This window comes from Malaclemys terrapin, chromosome 2, assembly GCF_027887155.1.
Source record: "Malaclemys terrapin pileata isolate rMalTer1 chromosome 2, rMalTer1.hap1, whole genome shotgun sequence".
NCBI classification, from domain to species: domain Eukaryota; kingdom Metazoa; phylum Chordata; order Testudines; family Emydidae; genus Malaclemys; species Malaclemys terrapin.
In genome coordinates, this window is record NC_071506.1 from 120527371 (window position 1) to 120543999 (window position 16629).

Sequence of the window (16629 nt, forward strand, 5' to 3'; positions counted from 1 at the left end):
GTGATGCTCCCCAGGGGTACCCAGGTTCTGAGGCACCTCACACCACCTGCTCTTAGTCTGAAGCAGCCTTGTATGTGCCTGCTGTGGATCAGCTCCCTGAAACCAACAGCCTCTGGCTATACAAGCACTGCCCTCCAGAATCCCTCAGGCCTTGTTCTCTCTGCACAAGTAGTGATGGACACACATCAGCCCTCAAGTCCTCAGAGCGTTCCCTGCAGTGTCCAGTCCCTGATCCACTGAACACTCACAGAATTACCGGGCCTGCCGTTCCCAAAGAAACACTACACACCAGTTTGTAAGATTCAACTCAGGATCATTCCTTTACTTCACACCACAGCACTTAGATATGTTTATAGTGAAAACAAGAATACATTTATTATCAAAGACTAGAGATTCAAGTAATAGTGAGCAAGAATATTGGAATCAAATGGTTACATATAAAGCAAAATAACGCTCTTTCGATAGACTAACTAAACTTAACTAACAGGTTGACCTGCTGATAAAGAAACTTATCTCACCCAAAGTTCTCTCCAGTGTTTTCAGCCCAGCCTGGCTGAGATCCCACCTTCCTGAAGCAAATCTGCTGTCCATTTGCTTCCTAGCTGAGGGATGCCCAGGTGTCTTCTTTGCCCCCCAAATATAGTAGAACAAACCGTTGAGGTCCACCTCAGGATAAGGTTCTCCCTCCCTGCTGTAGGAGTTTGTATCAGTGTACAGTGTTAACTTTATATTCAAGTGCTAAAGGGTTAGACTTTGTTTTCCAACTCTCCCTTCTCCCTCTGCTCCACATCACATTGAGCAGTGCCTTCCTCCATGGTAGTCCTACTCACTTCAGCAGGATTCCTTATGAAGTAAACACAACTCTCTTTGAGTACAGGTGTACTTTAAATGAATCATTAAACAAAATTTTGTATTAATATGCCTAATAAGGAATCTATTCATCAAAAAACATTTCCTTAATATATTTTTGTCTGTATTGTTACAGACATACTTGCTGACAGATATTTTGAAATTAATTACCAAAATAATTGAAACTGGCATGATTATTTTATGTTATTTTCACAAATAAAAAAGAAGAATTTTGTGGAATTTTAAAATATTGTGCACAGAGTTTTAAATTTTTTGGCACAGAATTCCTCCAGAAGTAGTAAAGGTGGCAGAAGGGCAATAACAATAACTGTGAAAACAATGAGCCTGATTATTCACCTGTTACATTGCTACAACTCTGGGCCAGGTTCTCCACTGCAAGAGTTTGGGCAATGCTTGTTTTGATACCCATTCAGTTCAGGATGATTAATAAAATTCATAGTTCTTTATTTCACTACTAGTTATCAAAGCTTTGGTTCAAGGAGATTCCTAGTGATTTGCGACTTAACAGAGATGCCCTTCCTCAGGTGCTGAGAAAGTGGGAGATTCTTTAAGTAGGAACCAGAAGCAACTTTGCGGGGGAGGGAAACAGCAGACAAGATAGGACTGTAGTGCTAGTGTTACAGTCCTGCTATGAGTATAGTGTGCATTTTCACCCATAACTATGGAGTCACTATCTAGATACAGTGCAAGGAAAAGAGAAAATGAAGAGAATAACATTTCTGTTGTATTTTCTGTACTATAATTCTGTGGCCCAGGATCTTGCGGGTTAATTAGAGATTTTCCTTTAAGGGGAAGAGACTCTACCATAGAAGAGAATGCATTTGGTTTTTTGGTGTCTGATAAAGAAGAGGAAAGGGTGATCAGCCACAAACTGTACAGGCATTCTTAGTACGCTTGTACTTATGCCAGTTCCAGTTGCAGCTGCTGCCACAGTGCCCTCTTCATTGACCTCTATATAAGCCTTATGGGTAGCCTGACTCACAAACAGGCCACCTTCTTTTGCCATTCCAGATAAATCTGATACTCCTGGGTGAAATACATCGGTCATTCCTAAAGCCTCTAAATATTGTTTAAGTTGAGCACTTGTCTCGACTTTGAACCGAGGAAGAGCCACATCCACGTCACCTTCTTTCAAATGGTCAGGGCTAATCCAAGTTGTTAATTTCTCATAGGTAAGTTCCTTTTCCAGCTGCAGGTATAAAGATACATGGGAATCAGAATCTTGTGGTTATGCATCAAAATCAATAAGACACGCAACTATGTGAGAAATTGGAAAAAATAATTTTTCATTCACACTGTGATAACCACATCAGGCATGATTCTTACAATACTACTGGGATCAGTAGCATGATGTACACTAAGAGTATGTCTACAAAGGAATAAAACCCCACAGCTGGCCTGTGTCAGCTGACTTGGGCTGTATGGCTGAAAAATTGCTGTGTGGACATTTGGACACAGGCTGGAGCCCAACCTCTGGGACCCTCCACCATCACAGGATCCGAGAGCTCGGGCTGCAGCCTAAGCCTGAACGTGTACACCGCAATTTTTAGCCCCTCAGCTGCAGGGCTTTTATCTCCATGTAGCCGTACCCTAAAGATTTCCAAATAAGTGTTTCTCCAGTGTTGGTTATAGAATCTTGTTTTCTTTTTTTTTTAATGTAAATATAATGACCACAATGGTGGGTCACCAGTGGGAGTCAACGGTAGAACTTCTAACTTCAGTGCTCAGACCTCTACCATTAAAGCTAAAGGACTTGATGCTGCACCAGTGAAGTCAGTGGGTGTTTTGCAACCGAATTGTATGGGAGAAGGGTTAGGGAGCTGGATCAGATGTTAAGTCTGGCAGCAATATGTGGCAGACAGCCTCTGTGGATCTGCCGATATGTTACCTATATTCTTTGCGTTTATTATTTATTCATTTTTAGACTAGTCTGTGTGGGTATTAACTGTTTAGAAAGGTTGATAATACAAAAATGTAGCAATTAGCTATTAATTACATTGTCACCGTGCCCTATTTGGAGAATAAAATGGCTGGCTAATTGTTTGTTTTCTGAAAATTCAATAGACCTAGGAACAACATAAGCAGCCTGCCTTCAGATTTACTATTCAAAATGCTGCATACTCTGCAACAAAGAAGAGGAAAGTAATTTTGTCCTATACTATCTGTCCATGTTCATATTCTGGTTATAAGATTACTATCTCATCATAGGTAACTTTACCTGTGTTAGACCCATGTTGTCTTTTGGCAGCAGAATATACATACTCAGGTCACCACCCTTGTATGGGAGTTCAAGCACCTGACTCTGATGCTCCTCTATTGTAGCTATTTTGTACCTGCTCTCCTGGTACATCATCTGCACAGGTATGCTTGTAGTCTGAAAGCAGTGACAAGTAGTAACAAGTGAGAGACATACAATATATCCTCCAGCATTAAAACATTTTTCCTTGTATTGCATCTTCACTTGAACCCAAATGCTGCAGTAGTTGTTCATGGCCAGATAATCACCTTCCGAAGAAAGGTATAAAGTTCTCTTGAACCTCTTCGAACATCTCACAACAGTTTCATCTCTATCTTGGACTCAAGGGAAAGGGGTCAGTGAAGTACTGGGGGAGGGGAGACTGGGAAACCCCATAAAGCCCATTCCCATGATCCAGAATTCCACCATGCTGCTTTTCCACTGCCCCTTTAAAGCTAAGATACCATTTATTATCTCCCTGTGCCGGCACACCCACCTCCCAAAGAATAGAAGGTTTAGAAGAAGAGGTAATGCTATTTCTTTGGACCAACACTTTCAGAAGTTGCTGTTGATATTGTGTGCCTCACCGTTTGGTTGTCCAACTTGAGAACCATGCTAAGGATATTAAAACTACAGGCTTTTCATCTTTTCTTTAATTTATATTTCCATTTAAAAGCATGATCTCAGGTCAAATTGACCCAGAAATTTACAAAACCTAAGAGCAATAGACATTTACAAAACAATTTCATGGAAACAGGTTCCACTAGGAACAATTTTCCTTTAGCTAAACAAATGTTTCCCTGCAGTGTTGCCAACCTATTTTTGCTACATTATGCTAATGTGCGACCAACAGAAGGTGAAACTGAACTGAAGCAATACGAAGCTGGCTACTCTACATTCATTGCCCACACAACATGGGGAGGGCGGTGGAGTAGCACAGGGACAATGTACCTAAATGTCACCGAAAAAAACCCACTTTCAGTATTCAACCTTAATGAGGAGGGAGATCAATCTGGTGACAGAATGTGGAAACTGAACACAGACTAAATGGATCTCTTGGGGGCAGTCATTGTAAATGTGGCAGCAGAACAACTCATTGTAGGTCTGAATACAAGCAATCCAGTTAAGGGTCTATGAAGAAAATGATTAGAGGCCAGACTGTGGACTGCTCCAAATTAGTAGTGTAGTGGGGGAAGGTACAAGAAGCATCCTTATGCTAGGCCTCTGCTCAGGGGCCAGCCGGTCTTTGCTCACATGAGTGCAAAAGGGTAGCGAACCTAACTGCACACGCAACTCCAAAGGGGAAGGGGAGAAAGCGGGGCTTTGCCCTGAGCACTTCCACTCCTGATAGAAGAGCTGACAGGCCACAAAGAACGGCAGATGCTTCAGCTTCTTATACACTGGCTTCCCCTGTGCCCCAGGTGGCTTTGTGAGGCATTGTCAGGCATGATGTCAGGCATGATGCACTCTCCTAGCAGAAGCTTTGGGAAACAGCTCCCTCTTCACCCCCAGAGCTGGTCCCTAGGCCATAAAGGAGCCCTAGATTCAAGAGGCCATATCCCATGTTAGCTCCCCATTGTCTGCCAACCATGTAAAACAATAGGAGCAATGAAGTGATATGTGTATTTCTGTAATTTACCTTGTTAATCTGAAAAGGTCTTTCTTTGGTGTTTTCTTTCTTAAATTCCTCTCCCCATTGCCCCTTGAAGTAGACCGCATTCACGAGGACTAATTTACTACCTCCAGAAAGAGCCTTTGGGCCAAAGAAGTCCTTGATTTTACCTTAAAAATATGGAGGCAAATTATTTTGTTTTGGCAGTTCAATAACTCTAGTTCCATTTATCCATTGTAATAACATAGATGTACAGTGCATATATGTAACTGTGTATAAGAATATAAACATGATACTAGACACACATGAAAGATGTTAGACTGACAGGCCTAAGAGCCTGAAGTCCTCTATCTATTCACAGAACAAGTACAACACAAGCAGCATCTTTGTAGCTTCCCCACACTGACACACTGATGTGCCTCAAGTGAACAACGGAGAACAGATGTCATCTCCCAAAATGGCCATTTTGTTCTTTTTCTGCTGACTAGTCTTGGATCCAGGTCAAATTTTAGGTAGGGCACTGTCATTTACCTTATCTGTAGAGGAGCTCATAAATCAAGGTACTTTTTGAAGGTCCCCCCTCCTTGCCCAATACCTCTTGCATCGGATTGGATAATTCCTTAAACTCAATGCAATCAGACTCACAGGTGGTCTCATCCAGCACCCACTGAAGTTGTCAGAAGAATTCCTGTTGATTTCAATGGGTGTTGTACTAGGTCCAGAGTCTGCTGGCTACTCTGTTCTCCTCAAATATGTTTTCTCTGTGGGAATTAATGATCCATCTTCAGGTCACTCAGGTGGTCAAATTGCTGAGAGCTGCTACTGCAGCTCCATACTGGCGTGCTCCAATTATGACAAAATAGTGTTCTCCTGCAGGTTTTTAAGCACCTTGTACACTTTACCTCATTTTTTTTATTAAATATCAAGAAATAGCAGCCAATGCCTGACTTGTCCTTACCCTTGGTAAAGGTTTCAATCCACAAATTTATCTGCTTTCTGGTTTCCTCTGCAGCATTCTGAAAATCAACTGGTTTCAATTCAGCCTGGTATAACTTTTGTATGCAGGATAGGTATTGCTGTACAATAAGAGAGAATGTCAGAACAATACATCAGAAAACAGGTCTCTTTTAGGATGTCTCCCGAATAAAATAAAATATCCCTGCTTTTTAGTTCTGCAACACTGCAAGAAATATACAAAATATTCAAAAGTGTGTTTGTACATGCTCAAGATGAGACATTGTGAGGACTAGCAGAATGAACTGGACCAGTTGGGTAGAGTGTAGGGATACAGGGCCACATAGGTTTGGACAGTTTACATAAAACAGTCAAACACTGAACCTCTTTGAAGTTCTGCCAGCTGATTGACTCTGCCACAGACCCATTGTATGACCTTGAGAAAGTCATATAATCTTTGTGTCTCAGTTCCCCATCTGTGAAATAAGGATAATGATAATGCTTTTCTCCTACCTCTGTGTCTGTTCTCTCTATTTATATTGTAAGTTTTGGGGCAGGGACTGTCTTTTACTACGTTTCTATAGAATTATAGCACAAGAGGGCCCTGATCCTGGTTCTACTACTGTACAAATAATAATGACTACTCATCAGATTTAAGGAGTTTTGCTGTGGTGAGGCTAGTATTTGCTTTTGCATGTGATCTTGTTATGTAAGGCTGATTTACTCTCTGGTTTTTAGATGCAATAAACACATATATCCCCCTGGCAACCTAGCTACTTTAGCAGGCATTTACAGAACATCAGGTTCTGGTTACACAATGGAAGGTGAACCTAGGTCGCTCTTGAATAACCAGAATGTCTGGTTGTCACAGGTCCTCTGGTGGTCCTTAAATGGCTGCTTATGCTCTAAAGGACTGGGGGACCATTTTCACATAGGTCACTTTCTTCTCCCATTCAGTGGAAAGATTTGATAGATGCTGCTTCCTCTTGCAGCAACCAATCCTTAGGTCTCTCAAGTTTACTTTCCATCCTGGGTGGACTGCAGAACAGGAGAAACTGGTGGAATTAGGACCCACTACAGGTCTTTCTGTTAGTTCTACAGGTAGAACCCTGAATTTATCCTGGAACTAGAAACCTATATATATTGTCTCGCCACTTCTATCCCAGTCTAACCTAGTGTGTCCGTGACTGTATATTTATATGTAATTCACGAATGTTTTGAAGCACTGTCCTGTAATGTTTCTTTTTCCCACCAGCCAAAATAACTAAGGATGATTGCAATGATACTTGCACATGAAATTTCAAACTAGAAGCGAATTTTGAAAGCTGATTTGAGAAAAGTTTTTGTGCCTATGAAATTTCACACAAATGAAATGGTGAGGCCTTGTAAATAATGTGAAATGAATTGGTAAAAAATGTAGCATGAAACCCCAGAACATAGTTAGCAATTTTATTGAATTTGCATGAGCCAGAATAATTCTAGCTCACTTTCCCATATGGATTTATTTTAAGATGATTGGCTGTTCTGCCCTACTATTCAGTACCTCCAGGGGATCAACTCCACCCTTGTTTAAGTGGACACAACTCCCATCCAAGTCAGCAAGAAATGGGACCTCAACTGAACTAAGCCCATGTTGTCCATCTCTGTCCTACAATGTCACAGGCCATTAATCTGAACCCCAGTGCAACTCACCTGAAGAAAATTGAATGTCTTTTCTCCATACAGTCTGTTGGCATTAGCCAGCTCGTAGAAAGTGGTAGGTTTGTTGATTGCTGAGAAGATGTCATGAAACTGGGAATGAATCCCTCCAGGTATATCACACTGATCATCAGGAACCTTCAAATAACACAAAGTTGCTGTAGTTTGTTTCTGACTGAAAAAGGCTGAGAGTAACAGAGGCACTGTTGTTTTTTTTTTAAATAATTGTTCTCCTATGAAACAATTCGGATTCAATAACTTAACTACCTTTGCCTTCTCTGACTTGTGCTTGTTCCTGATAGTCTGGAGATCTATGGAGCAAAAGCTCTATTATAAGGACTAAGGAATCCGTGGCTCTTTTGGGATGTTCCACTTGTTACTTATGGAGCACTACACATGCATATTTGTTGAACAATGAAAAATGTTCAGGGTAGTACAGTTGCAAATGCTTTCTGTATGTCAGATTTAAACATGCACATGTGCTCATGATCCTGGTAGGAGCCCACTGAAATAGCAAGAAACTGATGACTTGTGAATGCAGTTGCAATTATGACATCTACAAATCAAGCATATAATTGTACAGCATTTTCAATAAAACAAATCCTAAACCTTACTCTTTGCTATCTTGTATACATTTTTATCCTTCTCCCTACTGTCACCTACCATCATAGCATTTCCCCCCCTATTTTTATGTTATAAATCTAATCTGCCAATTTTGAGTTTAGGTTCAAATTCTCCAAAGTTTGTCCAACTTCAACATTTGTTCTAAGATACCGGCAGATGGGGATGAAGAGGTCGTCTGCAACTGCTCTCTGAATTCTCATCACTTGTTGCTTCCGAAGACCTTCCTGTTCCTGGATTTTCATTTTCTCTAAGTTCAGCGAAGCGAAGAACCTGAGGTGGAAATGTAAGATTGCAACAATCATACACTATATTGATTTACTTATGACAATATATAAAACTGCACTTGTCACGAGAAAATTCAGTTGTCTGTCTTACCTACTGTCCTTTCTACTGGAGATGGACATCATGATGTCAAAGGCAGGTATTCTCAACTTTTGTCACTGGATGCCCCAGTGCATCCATTGACATCAAAATCAGCAACCATTTGGTGAATACTACTTAAAATCACCAGAAAGGTGAGCTATATTTCTATGATTGTAGAACTCACTTCCTGTTTCTGCCCATAATATTCAGTTTTTACACCTTTTTATACTATGTTGCAATAGGGCAATAAATTCAGTAGTGTTCTGCAGGCATGCAGTGATCTGCAATAGTGGATCCTATCACAGGATTAGGACTTGGATAAAAGCTTATTATTTACAAAACCTAAATTTAAGGAACAATCTCAAAACCAGTGGAAATGCTTTCAGAGTTTGCTAGGTTTAATTCCAACAAATGCAGTGTTTGTCAAATGCAGAGTTAGCTCCCACCCATATTTAAGTGGACAGGAGTTTTGCCGATGACTTCTGTGGCAATAGAACTGGAACCTGTTTTTTGTTTTTTTGTTTTTTAAATTTCATTCCTCTCATGTGCATATCCCTTTACAGTTGCTAACTGTATTGGGTCCCATGTCTAACCTTCACAGCAAAATATCTATCTGGAAGTTCTAATAATGGCAGTTGTATTCAAAGACTAATAACACATGATTCTTGATTAGTACTAACTCCTGAGCAACCCAAGCCTGAGAAATTCAAACCCATTTCCAGTGAAAAATGTGACTCATACAGGTTCATGGGATCCAAAAATAGGTTAATACTTTTGCCAAACTAGATATTCAAATAATATTTTTATAACTACGACCAAACTTGTAACACTTCAGCATTAGTAAATCTGATGCTCAGCACGTTCATAGTAAGCAACTAAAAAGGACCCTGCATCTGAGAAACACACATTTCTGAAATAACCATGTAGGCTACATCTCTCTCTTTTGATATAATGCACAAGACAGAAATGTCAGCAGGCGGTATGAATAAAATGAAGATGAGGGGCTGGAAATTGCAAATATTGAGGAAATGTTTCTCTGTATCTGAGATGACCTCTTCTGCTGGGGCTGAGCTATTGGCCAAGAGGTTCAAACATCCCTCTAGGCCAGGAGTTGGCAACGTTTGGCACACAGCTCGCCAGGGTAAGCACCCTGGCAGGCTGGGCCAGTTTATTTACCTGCTGACGTGGCAGGTTCAGCCGATCGTGGCCCCCACTGGCCGCGGTTTGCTGTTCTGGGCCAATGGGGGCGGTGGGAAGCCGCAGCCAGCACATCCCTCGCCCGCGCCGCTTCTCACCGCCCCTATTGGCCCGGGACGGGGATCTGGGCCAGTGGGGGCCGCGATCGGCCGAACCTGCCATGTCAGCAGGTAAATAAACTGGCCCGGCCCACCAGGGTGCTTACCCTGGTGAGCCACGTGCCAAAAGTTGCTGACCTCTGCTCTAGGCCAAAATAGACCAACCTCGGCAGAGGGTAAGTGAAGCAGCAACATAGGCCAGTGGTTCTCAAACTTTTGTACTGGTGATCCCTTTCACATAGCAAGCCTCTGAGTGCGACCCCCCGTTATACATTAAAAACACTTTTTAATATATTTAACACCATTATAAATGCTGGATGCAAAGTGGGGTTTGGAGTGCAGGCTGACAGCTCACAACCCCCCATAATAACCTCGCAACCCCCTGAGGGGTCCCGACCCCCAGTTTGAGAACCCCTGACATAGGCCATCGTCTCACAAACAATAACACACTCAAGTACCATTATGCACTACTCATGTATGTAATGACACACATGTATGGAATGGTTGCAAGATCAGGGCTTGAGGCGGGAAATCTCTTGTTCTTGGGCTGAATATGTTATTTCCAGTTCACAATTATGTTCTCAGCCTGCAGCTTCTGCCAGGCACCTTTTCAACCCCATAAAGTTCAATTCCATTCAATATAGAATTGCCTTTCAGACCGTAACTAGGGCAATTGCTGCTTGTGCAGGCTTTATTACCCCTGGAAAAGGAAACTGCTCTGAATTAGCAGAAAAGAAAAGGTTTGAGGAGCTCAGGTGACATTGCACGAGGGAATGGTCTGCCATTGTTGAACAAAAATGAAGATATAAAACAACTGACTTATTGACACCTACCTTTTGTATCTGGGTGGCAGTATTACCTCTGGCCCCAAGAAGGATCATGCCCAGGGCAGCTGAGATACTCAGAGGAGAATAGAGGATATTGTCAGATGGACTATCTTTGTTCAATACTTTGAAAAAGTCAAGGGCAAATTTGGTAGTTGCTTCACTGATGGAGCTCATTGTGAAAATGAAAAGCTGCAGAGGAAAAACATAAACCAAATCAACAGAAAGAACAGGAGTACTTGTGGCACCTTAGAGACTAACAAATTTATTTGAGCATAAGCTTTCGTGGGCTACAGCCCACTTAATCGGATGCATGCAGTGGAAAATACAGGAGGAAGATATATATATATATACACAGAGAACATGAAACAATGGGTGTTACCATACACACTATAACGAGAGTGATTAGTTAAGGTGAGCTATTATCAGCAGGAGAGAGGAAAAAAATGTTTATCGTGGTAATGAAAATGGCCCATTTCCAGCAGTTGACAAGAAGATGTGAGGAACTGTGGCGGGGGGCGAGGGGGGAGGAAATAAGCATGGGGAAATAGTTTGACTTTGTGTAATGGCCCATCCACTCCCAGTCTTTATTGAGGCCTAATTTAATGGTGTCCAATTTGCAAATTAATTCCAATTCAGCAGTCTCTCGTTGGAGTCTGTTTTTGAAATTTTGTTGTTGTAATTTTGCAACTTTTAGGTCTCACTAATCGAGTGGCCAGGAGATTGAACTGTTCTCCAACTGGTTTTTGAATGTTATAATTCTTGACATCTGATTTGTGTCCATTTATTCTTTTACGTAGAGACCGTCCGGTTTGGCCAATGTACATGGCCAAATCAACAGAGTTCAACAGTCTCTTTTCTCAACCTCTTACTACATCAGAAGGTTTCAGTGGCTTTCTTGCTAGTTATACACACATGTCTGGCCTCAGGGTTGAAATGGGCATAAGTTTTGGGAAGATTGTGATACAGACATTTAAAAAAAGAATTCCCATTAAGGAAACTGCCTCATCTCCAATTCTCCACTCAGGAAATTGAGACTATCCTTTTTCTTCCACTTCTGTGGCTAATGTACAACGCTACAATGAGTAAAATCTTCTACCAACACAGTTTCTTAGAGCAATGAAACACACTGATGCATCTCCCCATCTGACTTCAGGGGAGTTACTCATGATTTACAGCAGTATGAGTTCAAAATCAGGCTTCCTGATAGGGATTCTTGGATGCTCCAATTTCTGTTTGTATGTGATCAGGGCCACATTAGGCTCTCTTTTGCACCCATATATAGCTAGAGCAACTTTGGAGGAGTTAATCCAGATATACACAGGTGTAAATGAGAGCCTAATTTGACCCCTGGTGTCTAGGTAACAGCAACAGACAATGGGTAGAGAATGATCTGATTAATATGTGATAAGATATTAATGAATCAGCTTATTCTATTATAAAAGAAATATACACTGTGTAAGATGTGTGAACATCTATTTATTGCAATACATTTTCCAACTGTGGTTGACTGATAGGAACATAATACTCTAATCTGTCTCCATTAACTCTGAAAAGAGATACCCTTGGTTTCTTCCCAGGGAGGTATTCCAAGACTTTCACAAATAGATAAAAAGACCTGTGTGAAGTTTTTCTGACACATAGTTTATCTGCTAAAAAAATGTAATCTTGGTCAATCTGAAACTATTCACAAATTTACCAAAGAGTTTGGGCCAAAAAAACATTTCAGGTTAGATTTGTTAAGTGGCTGGTGCTGTGCTCCTTGTCCCTCCCCCACTCATCTTTAGCCCAGTATATAGATGGTGGTGATGTCCCATTTAACTTCTGCCCAAAGGTTAGGGCATACACCTGGGATGTAGGAGACTGAGGTTCAGTTACCCCCTCTGCCTGATTTGGAACAGTGAGTTGAATTTGAATTTCTCACTGCTCAGGAGAATGCTGTGAGGCCTAGGCTATCGGGTAGTCTGCAGTGAGTCTCTCCCACTGAAGCTTTTCCACTTAATATAAATTAGTAATTGGATGTGGGTCTCCCTCATCTTAGGTGAGATTCTTCACTATGCAAGTGGGTGATCTAGTGGCTTTCCCCTTCCAAATTCTAATCCACTGTTGTCTCTCTGAAATTGTGTTATACAACATCACCTTTCATTTTGTAAGCAAGTCGTAAGAAATAATTTTTCCACTCTACTCAGCACTGATAAGGCCCCAACAGTTCTGGGCACCACAATTGGGAAAGATGTGAACAAATTGGAGAAAGTCCAGAGAAGATCAAAACAAAAATATTAAAAGTCTAGAAAACATGGCTTATGAGGAAAGATTGAAAAAGTTGGGTTGTTTAGTCTGGAGAAGAGAAGACTGAGGGGGGTATGATCACAGTCTTCAAGTACGTAAAAGGTTATTATAACAAGAAAAGTGATAAATTGTTCTTAGCCACTGAGGACAGGACAAGAAGTAAAGGATTTAAATCACAGCAAGGGATATTTAGATCTGACATTAGGAAAAATTTCCTAATTGCAAGGGAGACAAGATGGGTGAGGTATCCTCTATTATTGGACCAACTTCTGTTGGTGAGCGAGACAGGCTTTTAAGACACACAGAGCTCTTCTTCATGTCTGGGAAAGGTTCTCCCAGGGTCATAGCAAAATGCAAGGAGGAACAGATCATGAACTGACCACCCATCACTGGAAGGTTTTAAGAACAGGTTAGACAAACACCTGTCAGGGATGGTCTAGGTAATACTTAGTCCTGCCTCAGGGCAGGAGACTGGACTAGATGACCTGTTCAGATCCCTTCCAGTCCTCCATTCCTATGATTCTGTGATTTTCTTACTTAAATATTTCATTTCCAACTCAGACTCTCTTCAAAAATATGCACAGATTTTCTGACATCTGAGGCTGAGAAGAGAAGTTTGTGTGTTATTGTTAATGCAAAATGCTTTGTTATGGAAAAAGTAAGAAAATTACTGAGAATTTCTTTTCCTAATCATCAACAGCTGGCAAATTACACATTTCACAAGAGTTGATGATTATCTGTAGCAATGTCATAGGCTTTGGAAAGTGGTGACATCTGCAACATTTTATGTAAATTCTGCAAGCCAAATTTTGCTCTTACACTGATATAAATGCATTGTAATTTACCTTAAACCAACAGGATCTGTGGGGATCAGGCCTTCTGAAAAGCAGGTTGTTTCTTTAGGTTTCAGAGTAGCAGCCGTGTTAGTCTGTATCCGCAAAAAGAAGAACAGGAGTACTTGTGGCACCAGAGACTAACAAATTTATTAGAGCATAAGCTTTCGTGGACTACAGCCCACTTCTTCGGATGCATCCGAAGAAGTGGGCTGTAGTCCACGAAATCTTATGCTCTAATAAATTTGTTAGTCTCTAAGGTGCCACAAGTACTCCTGTTCTTCTTTTTGTTGTTTCTTTAGGTACCTAAATCTGGGTTTAACTGATAACTTTTAGGCACCCACATCTGAACATTTTGCCAAAGTGACTTGCCCACAGTCACACAGGCAGGAATAGACTCCTGAGCCCCTGCCTTGCAACTTTAATACACAATCCTCTGGGGATGTAAAATTCTGGACAGCTGGACTAATCTATACAATCCTAAAATGGATTGAGTATGAGAAAGGACTTACAAAACTTCCCTTCACCAATTATAACAGTAACTAAAATGTTAAACTTAAATGGAAGAAATGCTTACCTGGCCATCAGAGATGAAGTTTGAAGCTTGCTAGATTATGGTGGGGTATCTTGCAAGGTTTTGGGATATAAAGCATTTGCAACACCCACTGGCATTATCATATATCCAAAATTATTATTTATTATGTCCAAATGGTTGCTTAAAGGTAACTTTCATAACTAATTAGAATGCAATCCCTAGAATAACTTTTGTCATTCAGAAAATGTAATTACCATTCTTGTATAATCTGTGTGGACTCCAGGAAAGATAAGACACTAGGAGTCAGAGTCTACCCCCCTTTGCTGTATATTTGCACTGATCCTCCAACACAGACCTGCCCTAAATATGGTGGATTCCCCTTGGGAATCCTTCTCCACAGAGGGATCCTCTACTGCCATAGAGCCACTGTAGCCAAAAGTAATGAACAGAGTGTGGGTAGTGAAAAGGAACATGCATAATTTTATTCATATAAGAAACTCCATTGAATTCACATTTTTTTGATTACTGGATTAGTAGTTTTGATTTTTGTTTTTGGGGGACAAAGAAGGACCCTTCCTCAATGTACTGGTTAACTATTGTTTTCTTCTTCAGTCCTCCGCACTTCCTTACTACCCTGATATCTGTTATAGGAAGCACAGGGCTTCCAAAGACCCATAGATTTCTGAATGACATGTGTTTGATTGTCCACATATATATTATGTCTCACCTGGTAATTGTAACTGGATTTATTAATTAATTTTTTAAATCCGGCTATAGTCTTCTGTCCTCCATATTTATAGCTGTAAAACAGTATCTCTTTTAGACAACTGCAATTTAGTTGTGGTTTCCTGCTGACTTTGGTTTGCAGGAACCTGTGTATTTCCCAGCTTAATGTTCTCCTCTGCTAATGATTTGCCAAATGGACATACAACATTTTTCATTTCCTATAAACACGTTGTGCATCAATATGGAATTTAGTACTATGATGAACAAAAAAAATTGTTAATTTGTCCTTATTCAGAACTTGTACTGTCTAAATTCCCATTGAAGTTGGTGAAAGTTTTGGCCAGATTAAGGACTAAGAAAATACTAGGGGTCAGATTCTGATATGTGGACTGAAATTGAGTAATGCCTTCCTCTTTTAGTAGTCCAATTGATTTCAAAGACCCTTACGGATGTTGAATAGGACTTTCTCCTGGAGTAGTCCTGTTCATTTCAATGGGACTACTCAAGCAGTGAGTTGCTACTCACTATCAGAATCTGATACCCTCAGGGATTTGGGGTGAAATCCTGGCTCAGTTGACAACAACCACACAACTCCAGTTGAATTCAGTAGGTCCAGGATTTTACCTTAGTCTCCAGCTTGTGTTGTTTTCTCTGTATAAGGGCAAACTAACTTTCCTCAGCAACTGGAAAATGTATCTAGTTGACAATAATTCCCGACTCCCTTAGAATATCTGACCTATAGTCTCTGCTGTAAATCGATCCTTAGGTACTTGTATGACATGCAAATCATGCATGGTCTTTATTATTATTTAAAGATTGATTTCAATAGGACTTAGGCACCTAACCTGCTTAGGTGCTTTAGAAAATCCCAGTACACACCAATATACATCTTTAGTTGCCTTAATACCTTTGATCATCTGGCTCTCAGGCCTTGGCCTCTTAGGTTTCCCTGACTGTCAACATGGTTCATTATGGAGTATCCAAACACATACTAAGCCATGGATTCTTTTGTCATGAGAAGTCAAACAAGAAGGTGGCAAACTAAAAATATCTTTTTTCTTCCCCCTCAGGGGAACAACAATTTAGTCCTTGGCCCATGAATTTTCTGTGTTGTACCATCTCAGAGAAAGAACTACCGCCTGCAGAGATTTATCCTTATTTATCCAATTCAAGATTTTAAGGAACAAGATTATCATCTACTCAAGAAAATTCTTCCTTTGATTCATCTGGCCCCATATCAGCAGCTTTTCTTAAAACGCTACAAGTTTATAATTCTTACACTCTGTTTTCTAAAAACAGAAATCTAAACTAAACTCATGATGAAAATGTTCAAGCCCTGTTTTACTGCCTGACATGGATGTTATCATTTAATCTGCCCAGGGTTTCTCTAATTCAGAATAAGTTTCAAAGAAAGCTAATTGTGTCTACACAAATATCTACATTACCTTAGAGTCCTGTGAGAGAGAAGGAATTACTTGTGTCCTCGGCCAAGTTCTGGGTCTGTTTGTTAGGCAATTGATATGGTTAGATATATAGAACAGTTGCACTTCCTTCCAGCCTACATCATCCACTCTTACAGGTCTATATGTTTCACCACTTATACTTACACCTCCTCCCCACCAATTTCCAGAACTTTCTGGTGTAATGTTTGCCTTGATTGTTGACATACCATATATTTGTTTGGCAATAAATAAGTTTAGAAATAAAATGAGATTGTACCTCCATTTCCTTCTAGCCTTAATTCTCCACCCCTAGTGCCCAATATGTTTC

General features: G+C 40.6%; 1 protein-coding gene across 2 annotated transcripts; it reads right to left on the reverse strand.

Moving 5' to 3' along the window:
- Positions 1-345: 345 nt before the first annotated feature.
- Positions 346-16403, reverse strand: LOC128831732 (serpin B3-like). Of its 2 annotated transcripts, none has more exons than XM_054018444.1 (8): positions 16305-16403; positions 10486-10668; positions 8145-8264; positions 7365-7508; positions 5677-5794; positions 4746-4888; positions 3089-3244; positions 346-2059 (listed from the first exon to the last, which is right to left on the reverse strand). In XM_054018444.1, the coding sequence occupies exons 2-8, from the start codon at positions 10651-10653 to the stop codon at positions 1655-1657; spliced, it is 1254 nt and encodes a 417-aa protein (XP_053874419.1). In that variant the 5' UTR covers positions 10654-10668; positions 16305-16403; the 3' UTR covers positions 346-1654. The 2 variants fall into 2 exon arrangements, with proteins under 2 accessions (XP_053874419.1, XP_053874420.1); XM_054018445.1 differs by lacking the exon at positions 16305-16403 and adding an exon at positions 13611-13695.
- Positions 16404-16629: the final 226 nt, after the last annotated feature.